At 43.6% G+C, this 18016-nt stretch overlaps 1 protein-coding gene across 1 annotated transcript in view; it reads right to left on the bottom strand.

Annotated features, from left to right (window-relative positions):
* Window positions 1–18016, bottom strand: part of LOC310753827 (androgen receptor-like) — a 409607-nt gene that overhangs the window by 221347 nt on the left and 170244 nt on the right. Inside the window, exon 3 of the mRNA XM_083595177.1 lies at window positions 4814–4930. Within this exon, the coding sequence (XP_083451303.1) occupies window positions 4814–4930 (117 nt within the window). The remainder of the gene's footprint in view (window positions 1–4813; window positions 4931–18016) is intronic.

Genomic DNA, 18016 nt, shown 5'->3' on the forward strand with positions numbered 1-18016 from the left:
TTTAATCGTTTTTACTTTAAAGTGATTCCAGTCCTCCTTTAACTTTTGGGTTTGCCTTTACTTTTTCAACTGTAATGTTTTAATTTCTCAAGACTTTGGTGCGTTAAATCACACTCTTTTAAGACTCCTTGTGAAGTATTTTAACAGGGGTTGTCTGTACCGTGTTGCGGTCCCCTTCTCTGCTTCAAATCGAGCTCTGTGTTTGTTTTTTAAAAAACTGACCTCTCGTCTCTCCCTTTCCTCCCCACTTTCGCTTGTGAGGGTTATTGGTAAAATTAGTTTTACCCGATTTTTAGGGGAGAGACGTCCTGTTTTTAACAGTCTCCTCTTAAAGGAGAGTTCAGCGCTACCTTGTTGGGATTTGGGGGCATTTGCGCCGGAGAGTGGATTGGCCCGTTTGCACAGAGATCCTCCCTGCGTCCTTTTTATACACTTTTGTCTTTAGTTTTGGGAGACCCCTTTTTGCGCTGCCTTAGGTTCAACCCTCAGGATCCCCCCCCCCCCGAGGTCGGGGTGACTTACACCTCGTCCCTGTTTCTCTCTCCGTCGGGTCTGCCTCGAGATGGCAGGAGCACAGATCCCCACCCGTTCCGTCGGTGCGCTGTTCCGGAAGTCAACGAAAGCACTTGTCATTTACCAATAGGCTCATCAGAAAACTGAGATTGGCTACAGCTCCCTGCAAATTGTCTGCACAATAGTAACTTGGGTTTCTTGTTGTGTAATGTGCGAAAATGACCAGAGAATTTTAAGTTGTGTCTGCATTGTGTAGCTGTGCAGCCTTTTATATCTGTGCAACAGACATGGACCTTCAGCAACTGTCTCTGTTCCTGTTTAAGGCTAATTGTGTACTATACTTTTTGGTTAATAGCTCCTGTTATTCCTATGTCTCAGTTCAGGGGCAGGAAAGCTATCCTGTAGAGGAAAGCATGCATTTGATTTGAGGGTTGCTCTTGATATGATGTTAGAAGGGGAGAATGTTTCCTTCACATTCCTGAAGCACCTGTAGCAATTATAATCTTGCTGGCATGTGGTGCTAAATTTCAGTCACACCAGTTGGGCATGGTGTGGCACAATAAAAAATGTCATTGGACATCATCACTTCTCTCCCCCCTTTCTGTGCATGCATGCTTCTATTCCCACATGAAAATGACAGCGAAGAGCTATATTCCAGTGTATCTCCCTGAGTCTTGTCACTTTTCTCCCACATTTTTTCCTGAAAGCAATTAACACAGAACTAGTTGCTGCACTTCCATTGTATTCCACTAGATATACTGCCCCAAATCTTGTCACTTTTCTCCCACAATTTTCTGAGTCAGTGGAGTACCAAATGGATTTTTCTTGGAAGCAATTAATACAAAAATGAGTGCTGAACTGCCACCATATTTCACTAGATTTCTGGAAGTGGTTTGAAAGCTCAAGCATAATGGAGATATTAACAGCTAGGGAAATAGTGAGGAAATGGAATGAACTGCCGTGTTAATGCACTCAGATGGTTTATCCACACCTTCTTTTCCTCTGCTCTTTCCAAGCAAGGTCTGCGCTTTAAAGTTCTGAACTGCTAAGCTGGGGGGGAGCCTCCCGCCCTCTCCCCTAGCTGAGTGAACCCCACTGCTTCCACTGAGCAGTTTAAAGAAGCTGCCCCCAGCTTCGGGTCATGCGAACTAAAGGTGGGGTGGGGGCTTTGTTAAACTGCTCCTGAGGGAAGAATAAGCTGCATTGGCCCCAGGCCTTGCCAATGCAGCTTGTTCCTTCCACTGCAGTTTGAGGGCCAGAGTGTGATGGCACCTTCACCCAGTGGTATATCGTGTGTTTGTAACCCAGTCCAATCCCACACCTTAAACTACACACCAGCTTTGCTCACAACAGCCAAATGTGGATACAATAAATGAATGTACAGGAAAATGGTATCAGAAGGATAATGACAAGCTGGAAGGTGTGCAGAGGAAGGTGGCCAAGATTATGAAGGGTCTGGAAGCCAAGCCTTATGAGGAACGGTTGAGGGAGTTGGGCCTGTTTAGCCTGGAAAAGAGGAGACTGAGAGGAGATATGACAGTCATCTTCAAATATCTCAAGGGCTATCACATGGAAGAGGAAGCAAGCTTATTTTCTCCTGCTCTGGAGGGTAGGACCTGAAGCAATGAATTCAAATGACAAGAAGGGAGATTCCGACTCAATATCAGGAAGAGCTGTTTGACGGTAAGAGCTGTTTGATAGTGGAATGGAATCCCTGGGAAGGTGGTGGACTCTCCTTTATTGGAGGCTTTTAAGCAGAGGTTGGAGGGCCATATGTCAGGGATTCTTTAGCTGCAATTCCTTCAATGCAGGGGGTTAGACAAGATGACTCATGGCTCCCTTCCAACTCTATAATTCTGTGGTACGAAGAAGAAGGGGAAGGAGAATATATTTTTTGCTTTATGTTCTCAAGAGTGAGAGCATTAAAAAGTGATAGTGGAACAACGTTGCCTCCCAGCCAAACTCCTGTCAGCATTCTAAAGAGCAGCTCTTGGATTTATTATAACGTAACAAGTTAAACCATTAATTGCTTTTAAAAGCAGACTTTGGGATTTCTTTCTGGATGAGGAAGGAGTTGGAGGGGCCCTTAGGCTGGCTTAGTCAAGAAGGCACAGTTCAAAGGATGCCTAACATCTGCTTGGCTTCCTGGCTGGGAAAACTACAACCTCTGTAGGAATGGGGAGGTTTTTGAGAGAAAGAGTTCAGATCCCCACCATTCACTTAAAACACCCTTAAACCACTTTTAACAGCCGTGGAGAATCATAGGAACTGTAGGCCTGCGAGGATGGCACCCATAGCAAACTGCAGTTCCAGGATTCTTTGGGGGAAGCCATGTGACTGCTAAAGTGGCACCACAGTGCTTTAAATGCCTGATGTGGTTGTGACCAGAGGGTGTGTGTGTCTGGTTTGCTAACGATGGGAAGAAGAAAGGGGCTGAACCCCAAGTTTTGGGCTCTGTCTTTAGGGGCAAATGAAGACCCATGAAAAGGGTCAGCCTGCAGGGCAAGCAAATGAGTTGCATGACTTCCATATCAGTCCCCAACATCACCCTCCCACCAGGGTCGCTCCGATGGCATAGGCAGCTTCCCTACTCGGTGCCAGCAACTCATGCTACGCCACTGGAGCTATCAGCGGTTACTAACCATAATGGCTATGCTCTGCCTCCACATTTGGAGACAGTAATGCTTCTGAATATCAGTTGCTGGAAACTATAAGAGAGAACAGGTCTTTTGTGCTTTTATCCTGCTTGCTGATTTCCCACAGGCAACTGTTAGGCAGCTGTGAGAAGAGGATACTGGACTAAATGTGCCATTGGCCTGATCCAGCAGGTTCATCTTATGTTCCTCTGTGCTGGGCACCAGACAGGACAGATTGTGAGCCCCTGCTCTGAGAACTCTTTTAAGGTGGTCATGAAAATGCCAGCAACAACAACTTTCATACCACAAATCTGCTGCCCAGGGCACTGCCTAGGACCGTCTTTCTCTCTGATGTCTCACAGACAGCACCTTCTGCTAATAACCTTCATTGCCTCTTCTGCTCTCAGCTTGTGAGAAGTAGATGCCTGCCATATTGTTCCAACCTCCTAATTGACACTTTTTATTTTTGATTAGGGTAACCTAATTTTAGGTAATAAATAAATGATTATGCATTTATTGGTGGTAGCCAGAATGACTCTTGTGGATTTCTGGAAAGATTTATATTATAGATTTGGGATGGTGTCCTCCTAGAAAAAAATAACATACAAATTGAGAATCGCCAGGGGCCTAAGTAGATAGAAGAACTTTGTACCACATTTAGTCTGACTTTATCTCCTTTGTAGGTAAAGAGGAACATGCCCAAGAACCTCCTCCAGGTTATGAACAAATTTGCTTAATACATTAAGTTAGAATGTAAGATGAATGTTGTGATATTTTTTTTATTGACATGGTAGAGTATCTGATTTGGTTACAGTGGTACCTCGGGTAAAGAACTTAATTTGTTCTGGAGGTCTGTTCTTAACCTGAAACTGTTCTTAACCTGAAGCACCACTTTAGCTAATGGGGCCTCCTGCTGCTGCCGCGCCGCCGGAGCACGATTTCTGTTCTCATCCCGAAGCAAAGTTCTTAACCTGAGGTAATATTTCTGGGTTAGCAGAACCCTGTAACCTGAAGCGTATGTAACCCGAGGTACCACTGTATTATTTATGATTATTGAATTCAGAGTACGTGCCCATTTTAGAGCTCTAAGCACAATTTCTCAATATATCCTACTGCTCTGGTTTGTTTAACGTGGTATTTGAAGATTTCATTATTATATGTGTTGCAGTTTGGTTTGTTAATGCAATGACTCCTTGCTTGCTTGTAACTAAACTTTTTGTAGATTTGAAAACTAATAAACATTTAATTAAAAAAGAAAATAAATGCCTGCCTTGATTGTGGGAATCACAGAGGTTAATCTCTTGATGATCTGACCTCAGAGCACAGGTTGGGGTTTTGTTTTGGCTGGAGGCCCCTGCCTGACTCAGCAAGGAATGGGGTGCTTGCCAAAACCTCAGTGAAGAAGGGCACTAATCTAATCTATCAGTGCCAGGCTGCGTATCTCCCTCCAGCCTTTTGCATGACACAAAGCAAGCAAATCAGGTATGCTAAAATTAATGATGATGATGATTATAATAATAATTTATACCCCACCCATCTGGCTGGGTTTCCCCCGCCACTCTGGGTGGCTATTATACTACTCCATCCATATGGGCGCCTTACAGCATATATAAAACATAGTAAAATCCAAAGAATCAAAGGTTCATAAACAGAAGTTGGATTACCTCCAAGAGTCATCCCAGCCTCATAACATTTCCGAAGGCGGCAGGAAGGGCAGTTTTTTCTCCGGAACCGGTCAATGGTGCAGTCATTTCGGCTGGCACAGAGGTACTTCTGTTTACCTAAAAGCAGCAAGAGGGCATATCTTGAATACAAAACGGCAATTCTCCCCTTGGTAGAGAGAAGGAGCATCAAATGCTCAAAGTGACAAGCTGGAATCATAGTATTGCAGGGTTTCAGAGGTCCCCCAAGGTCCATCTAGTCCAACCACCTGCAATGCAGGAATCACAGCTAAAGAATCCCTGAGTGGTGGCCACCCAAGCTTTGGCGAAATGTTCTTTTGCCAGGGCAAAATATTAACTATTATTTATGCAAGGCCAGCTCAAAAGTTTAGAATGCTGAAGCAAAACTATAAATGTAGTGTAATAAAATAACAACACAAACCAATGTTCACTCTACACATTTCCAGCTGATGACTAAAATAAATACATTTTTAAAAACTTAACACACAAAAACCAGCAGTGGTTTAGGTTTAAAACAATAAAATCACGTTATTAATTTGTAAAGACCTGCGGGTATTTAATACAGTCTTCAGCCTGTGCCAGATATGACTATAAAGGAAAAAGGGATAGGGAGGGTGAAGGAGAAAAGCAAGCTCAGACATGAGTTCTTGCAAGTTAACTGTTCCTATTAGCACCAGCTGGGATAGAAATGGTTCATGTAGCAACCAGGCCAAGTTCAATGTGTTACTTTTAGTATATAAAGACCTAAACGATTTGGGACCAGTTTGCTGCTGAGTTTCTTACTCCATATGCACCCACTTCCACCTGCAGAACTGGCACTGTTACAGGTGCCACATAAAACCTTTTCCACATTTGCAAGAACTCAGTCGTTTGATGTGGCAGCACCTACACTTTGGAACTCCTTGCCTCTTGACTGATATAAAGCATGCACCTTTGCTGTACTCTTTTTGGTTATGCGCTAAAAACATTCTTGTTTGGACAAGGCTGTCCAGACATAGAAAGTTGGTGTGTGTGTGTGTTTGTGTGTGTGTAATTTTTATTAAATTTTCTGTTTAACACTTTAAACTACTGTGTTATCACGGTGGAAAATCTAACAAAAATTTATTAAAAAAACAACACTTTAAACTACTCATTTTACATCCTTAAGATATCAATGACTTCCCTTCTTCTCTTTCCATGGTTCATTTTACATATCATAAATCCCTGCATATTTTACAAAAACTATACCATTCAGTATTCCATTATTGTCGGGAGTCCAGTCCCCGGCTTGATAACACAGTGAGCGTAGTTAATTAAAAAGGGTGATTTATTGTAAAAACAAACCGATAACTCCAGGCGGCATTAACACAGCCTCCACCATCATGAATTAAGACGACCCTTCTAAGGATCCCTCCCGTTTACTAAAACAGAAAGTGAACTTATAAAACTTACGTCTTTTTTGCTTCCTGTCTAGCAAGCCCCCATACGCCGGCTCCGGGGAGAGACTGGATCAGCTCCAACATCTTCCGAGTCACTACCTCTGTCTCTGTTCCCACCTCATGAACTGCTTCCTTCTCTATTCGTGGTATTTTGCACTTCTCGAGAGCGTTGGCAGGGCTCCAGCTCACCCTCGTCATTCTCTTATCAACTGGCATTCCTAAGGGCGGGGGAGTTGGCACTAGGCTATGCTCATCTTGGCTGGCAGTTAACCCTCTCTCTTCCTGGTTACTTCCTTCACTGGGAGCTGGCTGGGCTGGCTCATTCGTGACACCACACACCCCTAAGGTCCTCCTCCACCTCTCCCAGCTCCCCCTCCTCACGAGGGGCACTGCTGAAACCTCCCCACCATTCATCCTCACTCTCTTCCCAGTAACCTCCCCCTTGCGGGTTTTCCTCTACTTCCAATCCCCAATCTGCCTCACTCTCTTCATCTTCTTCCCACATCTCACATTCCTCCTGCCACCCTCTTAGTTTGGGTTTGTTGGGGTACCTACGGTGAAACTCCACCAAACTTGGGAGCTGGTACCGGTAGTCCCAGGAATGAGACTGGTTGGCAGCAAATGGGTCTTCAAGGCTAAGACAGACCAGAATGGCAAGGTTGTCAGACACAAAGCCAGATTGGTTGCCAGGTTTTTCACAAGTACCAGGACAGGATTACCACGAGACCTACTCACCCACCGTCAAGTATGAGAGCATTCGGCTAATGCTCAAGATTGCTGCGGAGGAGAAACTGCATGTTTCCCATCATGACATTAATAAAGCTTTTTGTACGGGGTTTTGGGGGAGGAGCTGTATATGCTTCCACCTGATGGAATGCAGATACAGAAGGGAATTGTCTGTAAACTTCGGAAATCCTTATATGGTCTCAAGCAGAGTGCCAGGTGTTGGAACACAAAACTCACTGAGACATTGCTTTCTCTAGGTTTTCACCAGGGAAAAGCTGATCCATGTGTGTTTGTCAAGGAGGAGGGGCAAAACAAACTGTATTGTTTATGTTTTGTTGATGATCTTCTGATGTTCTGTAAGAATCAGGCTTTGTACCAAAGCACCCTAGCTCAGCTGAAGGAGCACTTTGACATGAAGGATCTTGGTGAGGTATCCAACTATCTTTCTCTGCAGGTGGAGAGGGACCAAGCAGGTAATTTTCTGGTACACCAAACACAGAAAATTGCTGAAATTCAACCAGGTTGAATTTGGTTGATGCAAACCCAGCAGACACACCGATGGTGACAGGTTACCAGGTAGATAGTACTGCTGAAGCGTTTTCTGACACTACGCTGTACAGATGCATTCTAGGCAAGCTGAATTTCATTGCTAGATGTTCAAGACCTGACATAGCTGTAAGCACTAACCTGCTTAGCAGACATGCTGACAATCCTACTGTTCAGGATTGGAAAGCTCTGAAGCGCATAGCCCGCTATTTGAAAGGGACTTTGCACTACAGGCTGAGGTTCACCAGTCAGAAGACTGGAGGTCTTGAAATCTTTGCAGATGCTAGTTTTGGAAGTGACACCACGGATGGTACAAGCACTTCTGGAGTATGTTACATGTACAACCACTGTCTGTTTGACTGGTTGTGCAAGAAGCAGACGACAGTAAGCCTAAGTTCCTGTGAAGCAGAACTCAATGCTCTGTCATTTTCACTCATGGATTGTGAATGGTTGATGCAACTGTTTCAGGACATCAGAGTTTCTGTGAAATGTCCTATACAAGTGTATCAAGACAATAGATCCTGTTTGGCTTTGCTGAACTCAGAGAGTTGCAAGCAAAGAACCAAGTACTTGCAGATTAAGCTACATCGTGCAAGAGAGTGTATTCAGAAAGGACTCATTCAGGTGTCCTACATGCCAGGAAATGAAATTCCTGCTGATCTGTTGTCTAAGGTTGTTAACAGAGAACAAGTTAAGGTTTATGTACAGAGGTTGCAATTGGGTTGAACCACAGGTACTACAGGTTACACGGAAAGGGGGAGGATGTTAGGATATTTCCGTTCCACCTTAAGAAGGGAGCAGGTTGTTGTGTCACAGCCTGCGTATTTCCTTTTCACAGGAAGTTTATGTTTTGTACATTGCTTTAGTTTTCTCTCTGTGCCTGGACACTTGAAGCAGGCAGTCATGTTTTTTCTTTGTTCTGATCAACGCTGAATAAAGTTGTAAATAATGCTCTCCTGAGTGCATCTTTCGCTGTACAAACTCTGCTGATAGAGCATGCACCAAGGCTTGGAATGTGGAAAGCTATTTCCGAGGCTTTGTGTCGCTAATTGACTGATACTGCGTTTCTACCAGAGATTGATGGATCGCACCGGAGGCAACGTGGGGGCATGATGGCTTTTGTCTCCCTGGCAGTATCCCAACAGAGACGCCTTCGGGTAGTGATAAAGCAGGATATCAAATCCAAACTCTTCTCTTCTTCTGCTGGTACTTCACGGGGCCTCTTGGCCTGCTGACAAATCTCACACACCTTTACATACGCCTTGGTTTCCTCCTTCACCTTCGGCAACCAAAACTGTCATGTCATTTGGCATAAAGTTTTGTATTGTCCAAAATGTCCCACCGTGGGGCTGTCATGGCACTGCCTCAGAACCTTGGCATGGACATACATACATACAGTGTACAATGTACACAGGTTGTACATTGACTATAAAGGTATTATTATTATTATTCTACAGCAATCCTCCTCGCTCCACAAAACCTTTAGCATCGCTAGCCCCTTGCTGTATCGCCTCTTTCTTCTTCTTGGCAAAGTCATCCTCTGCAGTTTGCTTCAGGAATTCAGGCATCTCAGCTACGGAAACCGCTGCTAGTTGTATCTATTCCGGCCTGAGGATGTGCCTCTGTACCAGGACGGCTTCCTCTCCTTGATACTCCTGCTTCTGCTCTTTGGTTCTGTGAGCCTGACACATACTGAACTCTAAAGTTAAATGTGGCGAAGAATTGCACCCACCTTATCTGCCTCTGGTTAAGGTGTCTAGCCATCTGCCAGTATTCAAGGTTCTTGTGGTCAGTTCACACTTCCATCTGGTGCTGTGCCCCCTCTAGGAAGTGTCACCACATCTGCAGAGCATCCTGAATAGCAAGCAATTCTCGTTCCCAAATAGTGTAGTTCTGCTCCGACGGGTTTACCTTGCGCGAATGGAATGCACACGGTCTCAGTTCCCCATTCACATCCTCTTGCAACAACACCACTCCCAGAGCCCTATCAGACGCGTAGGTTTCTACTGTCATTGGCTTGTGCGGATCAGGGTGTGCTAAATACTCCTTTGAAGCAAACATGGCCTTGAGCCTTTTGAAAGCTCTCTGAGCCGCCTCTGTCCACCGGAAAGGTCTCTTACCCCTCAAAAAATCTGTGAGCGGGGCCGTTAGCCCCGAGTATCTGGATATAAACTTATGGTAATACAGTGGTACCTCGGGTTAAGAACTTAATTCGTTCCAGAGGTCCATTCTTAATCTGAAACTGTTCTTAACCTGACGTACCACTTTAGCTAATGGGGCCTCCCACTGCCACCATGCCGCCACTGCACGATTTCTGTTCTCATCCTGAAGCAAAGTTCTTACCCCGAGGTACTATTTCTGGGTTAGCGGAGTTTGTAACCTGAAGCTTCTGTAACCTGAAGCATCTGTAACCCAAGGTACCACTGCAGTTTGTGAAGCCCAGGAACCTTTGCAACCTTTCTTGGTCCTGGGTTCCTGCCACGTCACCACAGCCTGCACCTTGGCGGGATCCATGTGTACTCCCTCAGGGGTGATGTGGTAGCCCAAGAACTCCACCTCAGTCATGTGAAACTGACACTTCTCCAACTTGGCATACAACTGATTCTCCGTAAGCTGCTGCAACACTTCCTTCACATGTTTTACGTGTTCTTCCGGGGTGTCTGAGTATATCAAAAGTTCATCAAGATAACACAACACTGTAGAGTCCAGCAGACCCCCCCCCATCACATGATTGATGAAGGCCTGGAATGTCGCAGTGCCAGGATTGTAGCTCAAACAGCATCACTAGGTACTCGAAACTGCCGTATCTGGTACAAAAGGTGGTCTTCCACTCATCCCCCTCTATCACCCGTATCAGGTTGTATGCCCCCCTCAAGTCGAGCTTAGTGAAGATCTTTGCCAACCTCAACCTCTCCAGCAGATCCCCGATGCGTGGCAGGGGATAGCGGTTAGGCACTGTCACCTTGTTCAGGAGCCTGTAATCATTACAGAGTCTCAACTCTGAGGAGTCGCGCTTCTTCACAAATAGCACAGGGGCGCCCCCTGGAGCCTTAGACAAGCAGATGAAGCCAAGGGCCAGATTTTTTTTCCAGAAATTCCCTTAGCGCAGCTAACTCTACCTCGGACAGGGAGTACTGCTGGCTGGTGGGTAGCTGGGCCTCCAGCAGCAAGTCAATTTTGCAGTCATACAGTCCATGGGGGGGGGGGGGCAACCTGTCTGGTTCCTTCTCGCAAAACACATCTCTGTAGGCCTTATACTGTGGGGGTAATTGTCTCTCGGTGGCCCTGCAACTCTAGGCCTAAGGGCATTGTGGCCTCTGCGACGTACCCAGACAACAAGGGCAGTCCATTGATGGTTCGCATTTCTGGGGGGGGGGGTTCCTAACGTCTGTGTGGCTAACCCCAGCCTCTCCACTAAGTTCACATCCATAAAGTCTGTCAATGCTCCAGAGTCTATGAGTGCCCACACTTGCTCGCTGCTCCCCCCGGGAGTCGTAGCATGGCCCACACTGTAATTCCCAGAATTCTCAGGATCTTGCACTCAGCGGAAGCCACGTGACATGTTCGACATCCGAGGCATGTTTGAAAACTGAAGCATTTACTTCCAGGTTTTACGATGTTCAGAAACAATAATGTTCAACAATAGAGACGTTCGAAAACCGAGGTACCACTGTATATATGAAGCTACACAGTCTGAGCAGACAAGACCCTCTCAGTCAGCAGCGGGCACCAAGCTGGAACGATATTTATATACTTAAATATGCCTCCAGTCCGGGGGGGGGGGGCAGGGAATCGGGGGTTGCTGATAAAAAGTTGATGTGAGTTTTAACCTGTTAAAGTATTTGAATTTTTTTGTATATTTAAGACCACTGGTTCTTAAAGGGTGTGACATGCCACATTGGTGTGGCAGGAGAAGATGGCAAGTATGGCGGGACGATTCAGGGACATTATTATATTTTGGGAATGATTCATGTTCTTATTGTGAGGGAAGTGCGCCTGGATCTCTCTGCACACAGAAGTCTCGACAATCCGACAGTTTTATAACCTTTAGTTTATTACTATTTGCACAAGCCTTCCGAGAACCCACGTAAATCAGTCCTCCCCGGAACTCTCAGTTGGCGCTACTGATCGCCACTTCCATCGAAAACACAGAAATCAAGGTGCTTTTACGACCTTCTTATGACGTTCCATTAATCTCTCGAGACGTCTTGCGCGCGGAGACTCATGTGTCCACTCCACCTCTGAGCCTGAACATAACCCTTTCAGTTGTTTTGACTATGCCTGTTCTGCTCCCTGTCCTCCCTCCTCCTGCACTCTTTCCCAGACAAGGTCCTCTCCCCCCTCTGTGGGCTGGGAATGCAAACCTCACCTCTCCTCTTCCTTTCCTCCTTCCTCTGCAGAGCCTTTGTCTTCACTCTCAGCCTCCAGCCTTTTCTCCAGCTCTGCATTGCTGGTGGCGCTCATGGCAGGGAGCTCAGAGTACTCCAAGGGCTCCCTGACGCTTATGTAGCTGCATTGTTTTATACTTTCTGGATGTCCCATGATCATATAAAGTAGCTGTGTTCTGTGTTATAAATCAAACACTGCTAGAAGTTGTTTCTCTTTTCAGTAAGTGATGTTCAACCTTGGAAGGCAGTGGTGGTAGACTCTCCTTTCTTGGAGGTTTTTAAGCAAAGGTTGGATGGCCCTTTGTCAGGAATTCTTGTGCTGTGATTCCTGCACTGCAGGGGATTGAGCAAGATAACCCTGAGGGGGTCCCTTCCAACTCTATAAATGTATGATTCTTTGGGGGGGGGGTGGCCAAAGATGACATGCCATTCTCCCTGAATGTCATGATGCTAAACCCCACCTGTCAGGTGTAGGTCAGCAATAAAAAACACTGGTGTCAGTGAAGTTAACTCTTTCTTCAAAGGAACCAAAACAGTGCAGACCTAGTGATCACAGCAACTCTTCCCAGTAGGTATTGCACAAGGTAGTTGTGAGGTCTGAAGCTACAAATATATCACCAGGGTTTTGAGGGAAAATGATATAAAGTACGGATGGGAATTCCCAGAAGGGATCTCCTTCTATAAGGACAAACAAATTAAGATAAAGAGTCCTCAGGAAAAGCAAAATTTGTGGAGAAAATATGCAAAAGAATTAGGGAAGGGAGAAAAGGAAGCACCAGAACTTGGGGGTGAGGAAGAAGAAAAAATGGAAGAAGATGGACAGACTTAAAGGGGTTAAAATAATAATATTTTAATTTAAAACCAAAATGGGGCTGAAATTACTGACATGGAATGTAAATGGACTAAACAATAAAGTTAAACGAAATAAAATTGAACATATACTAATTAAGCAAAATTTGGATATAATTTGCTTACAGGAGACTCATGTTGCAAGGAAACACAAAATAATTTTGATAAACAAAAGACTGGGTAAAGAATTTATATCATCGGATGTAAATCAAAAGAGAGGAGTGGTTTTGTATATAAAGGAAAAACCCGAATCACAGATCTTCAAGGAGGGGAGGATCATAGCAGTACAAGTACAAAAGTAATTGTGGTAGGAATCTACGCTCCAAATGAAAGGAAATCAGATTTTTACAAAGAAATTGAGGAGAAACTATTTGAGTATATGGATCAAAGAGTTATTGTGATGGGGGACTTTAATGGAGTGGTCTCACTAGACATGGACAGGACAATAAGGAAAAAAGACGCCAATGAAGGGAGACTTCCAAAAACTTTTTTCACACTAGTAGAAAATCATGACTTAATTGATATTTGGAGACTTAAGCACCCATTAGAAAGACAATTCACGTTCTTCTCAGAACGAAATCAAAGTGCCAGAAGAATAGATTACATTTGGATTTCCAAGGATCTGGCTCCAAGGACGGTAAAAACAGAGATTCTTCCAAGGACTCTCTCAGATCATACTTCAATAATAATGGAATTGAAAGGAAAAGAGGAACCACCATTCAGATGGAGAATGAATGATGGCTTATTAGATTATCAGGATACAGAGGAACCTCGGGTTGCAAACGTGTTCCGTGCAGGAGGCACGTTCGCAACCCACAGCATTCGCAACCCACAGCACCGCGTCTGCGCATGTGTGGGTCACGATTTGGTACTTCTGCGCATGTGCAAAGTGCAATTTAGCGCTTCTGCACGAGCACCAAAACCCAGAAGTAACCAGTTCCGGTACTTCCAGGTTCAGCGCGGTGCACAACCCGAATCGCATAACCTGAAGCGTCTGTAACCCGAGGTACCACTGTATGGTAAAAAGGCACAAAAGACTGTAATAGAATATTTTGATTTGAACTTGAATAAAGGAACAGAAATAGATGTGGTGTGGGATGCAAGCAAAGCAGTAATGAGCGGTTTCCTAATACAACAGAATACCTTACAGAAAAGATTAAGAGAAAAGAAAAAGGAGGAAATCCTAAAACATATTATAGAAAACGAAAAACAATTGATAAGGAAACCATGAAATAATCAAGTAAAACAAAATATTAAGATGCTGCAGACCCAATTTTCAATGTTAATAAATCAAGAAGTGGAATGGAAAATAAAATGGTTAAAACAGAGGAATTTTTAATTTGCAAATAAACCTGGAAAACTGTTAGCATGGCAATTAAAAAAGAGACAAAGACAGAATACTATATGTAAGTTAAAAATAGAGGGGGAAATAATTGAAAATGTGAGAGAGATCAGGAAGAATTTTCAAAATTTTATAAAAATTTAAATAAGGCAGAGAAGGAAAATAAAGAAAGAATAGAGGATTACCTGGAACAGAATAAATTTCACAAGATTCCAAAAGATTAAAAGGACCAAGTGAATTCCTCAATTTCGATTATGGAAGTACAAACAGCAATAAAACAATTGAAGATTGGGAAAGCACCAGGCCCAAATGGACTTAGGGCAAAATACTATAAAAACTGTGTGAACAACTGACAGTACCTTTAAGAGAGGTAATGAACAATATCTTGGCAAAAGGAAAGATTCTGATGACATGGAAAGATGCATATGTTACTTTGATTCCAAAGCAAGACACAGACTTACTGCAAGTAAAAAAATTATAGACCAATATCATTGTTAAATAATGACTATAAGTTATTTGCCAGTATTTTTGCGAATAGGTTAAAAGAAATTTTGAAGGAGGTGATTCATGAAGATCAAGCTGGCTTTCTACCCGGTTGACAGATGAAAGATAATGAGAGAAATATAATTGATATAACAGAATATCTTGAGACCAGGAATGATAAGCCAGCTGCATTGTTTATTGATGCAGCGAAGGCATTTGATAATATTTCTTGGTATTTTATGAAGAAAAAATTGGAATTAATGGATATGGGGCAATCTTTCCTTAATGGTGTTGAAGCTATATATTCAGAACAGAAAGCAAGATTGATAGTAAATAATGTTTTAAGTGAAAAATTTGAAATAACTAAAGGAACAAGACAGGGATGTCTGTTGTCACCTTTATTATTTATACCGGTCCTAGAGGTCTGTAAGGGATATTGCAGAAGATTATTGTAATCTCGAGGAGATAACGATCTGACATGGTCAACATGGTCAAGTTTGTTCTGGGTGCAAGCTTTTGTGTGCATGCACACTTCTTCAGATACCATGCACATGAAAGCTTATACCCAGAACAAACTTAGTTGGTCACTAAGGTGATACTGGACAATTTTTTATTTATTTTGACTGCGTCAGACTGACACGGCTACCTACCTGAAAGCAGTATTGATGGTTACTGAACATGATGTGGAACAGAAATCAAACGCTGTGTACATATACACTGATTCTCAGGCAGTTTATAAGGGTCTAACAGTGTTGTTTTCCCGATGGAAGCAAAATGATTTTTGTATACACAACTGCCCTTTGTGGGGGCAGGAGTTATGGATGTAACTGGAGAAACTGCTCTGACAGATACAACTCCACATCGGACATGTGGATGCGCATTCCTCAGGGTCACCTGAGGCACTGTATAATGAAGCAGCTGACCAGTTAGCCAAGGTGAGAACTACTCTCCCCAGTCAGGAGGGGGAAGAGTTGCTGATTTTAGACTTCCGGGTTGGCGCCATTGTTTAATGGCGGATTCCCTCCGAGCTCCGGAGGGAATCGGCTCCGTAGCGTCTGGGTCTGGTCGCTGCGGCGAAGCGGAGACCCTTAAAATCACAGGCGCGGATGCCTGTGAACACAGAGACTCGGCGGGCACCATTTGCGCCCCCCCAATCCGCGATGGAGCCTTTTTAAAGGCTTCGGAACGGAGGCAGGGTGGGGCGTGGTGCTGAGAGTACTCCCTCGCCTACGGAGTGAAGCCGCAAGCCATTGACAGAGAGCGCCAACTTCTTCCAAGACCGATTGGACTCTAAAATATAAACCCGTGAGTAATACGGAGATTGGAATCTTAAAAATTTTTAATTTTGGATTTGGAACGAGCGGGAAGGGGCTAAAAAGGAAGTCCACCCCCCCCTCTTTGTAAACAATTTAAAGCAAAGGACTGGGCAGCTAAGGTCGAGAGAATTTGTTTCTTGTTTCTTTTTAATGAAAGATCCTGACTTCACGGTTTTGACACTATAAGAAGATTTACTGGAGGATAAAAAGAATTTTGGGAGCTGAAATTTCACCCCCCCCCCCGAGACCCGGGAACGTCCTATGAGAAAGCCTGTTGTATTGAGGATTTTGACAGCTGTCAAGTGAGCTGTCAGCTGGAAAAAGAGAACATTGTTTCTGCTGTTTTTGCTGGTTTATTTGGTACAACTTGTTGAAAATAAGGAGGGCTGATACAAAATAACTGGACTTTTGGTTTTGAGCCGAAAGGAACATTAAGGAACTAAAATCCCCCTAGAGGGGTAATAGGGACACTACACCACAAAAATGGCTGGAGTATGTAAAATCCAAGCAGAATTGGACAGAGCACTCGTTCTCTTGGGAAACTTGCAAGATGAATACAATGCTTTGTCTACAGAGGTATCATTACTACACTGGACAGTAAACAACAGTTTTGAGCCTGATAAGGACTTGAAACAGGAAGCCTATTCAACTGAACAAATAAATGAAACTGAAAGTGTAGATATGATGGAGCAATATGTTGTTTTTGAAGAAAATGAAGGAGGAGCAGGAGATTTGCAGGAGTCAAAGGAGAGTTACAATATGAGGCCTGACATGATGATAAAAAAGGACAATAAAAATTGGATGTGGAAAGCCTGGTCTGAATGGGACTTTGGAAAATGGAGAGATCCCCTTTGGAGGAGATCTGAAGACCTGAGGATTACAAATTTGTTGAAGGTGAAAGCTGGAGCTTTGGGGACATATGGATCTGAAAGAAATTTGAAACAAGAGTTGGAGTACCCCATAGGCTTTGTTTTTAAGTATGGAGGACTGGCTGGAAGCAACATGGAATCTGTTGGGCCGGAGCCCCTCCGAGACTTGGGGCTTAACATCAAGGACTATCAAAGAGACCGGCAGAAAGGAACTGAGAGAGATATAAGGGCCTCGGACGTGAGATCTCCAGGCTAAATAAATAACATAAAGACTGATGGATATTGGTTGGGGACTGGAACCGGGAGAAGGGTGGGTGGAGGTTGGGAATCCAAAGGGTACATAAGGATAATTTGCTTTTTATATTTTGTTAGTGGTAAGGAAATTGGGTAAATCGTGGAAGGGAAATTTTGGTCGACTTTAGGAAATAAGCTTAAGAATAATTAATGAGGTATAAGTATTGATGTGTGATTTTAATAAGGTAAAATTGGTTTTTTCTTTTTAAATTAATTGAAAATAAGGCTGTTAGAAATAAATTGAGGAAATGGAAAAAAGAAGTAAAGTAAAACAATAGTATGTTAGAACAAATGTTTAAGTTAAGGTAAAGAAATAAGTTAAGGACTTGCTGAACTGACAATTTAAGTTGGAATACAAGAAGGGGAGGTGTGAGGAGGTCTGAGAAATAAGGTTAAGAATAATAAGTATCAGAAACTTTATGTGGTTTTTTCTATTTTTTTTTTCTTTGTTTAGTTTTGAATATTATGTATTTTTGTGTTTTTTTTCTGTTTTGTTTTGTGTATTTCTTGTTTTTGTTTGTTGTGTGTTTCTTGAAAATGCCAATAAATATTTAATAATAAAAAAAAAGAGTTGCTGATTTTAGCCCAGTGGGCTCATTAGAAATCTGGACATCTGGTTGCCAAGGCCACTAGGTAGTGGGCAATTCACAGAGGTATCCTGTGCATTTTGGATGCAGCAGCCACAGCTGCTACCAATTGTAAATTGTGCTTGCAGCCCAAGCATTTGCCCCTAAGACTCCCATGGGGCAATTGCACAGAGCAGCAGGACCCTGGCAAGTGTGGCAGAGAGACTATGTGCTTCAATTGGGAAGGTGGCAATGTGTGCCTCCTGCTGCAGGCCAAACACCTTTGCAACGTATGACAGAAATAAAAGCACTTGAACCCATAAACTTTAAGGTATGGAAAGCTCAGCCATATGGTAAAATACCCCTCCAAGAAACACCAAAAAGTGCA

The sequence above is a fragment of the Podarcis filfolensis genome, assembly GCF_964270895.1.
Source record: "Podarcis filfolensis genome assembly, chromosome: W".
Lineage (NCBI taxonomy): Eukaryota > Metazoa > Chordata > Lepidosauria > Squamata > Lacertidae > Podarcis > Podarcis filfolensis.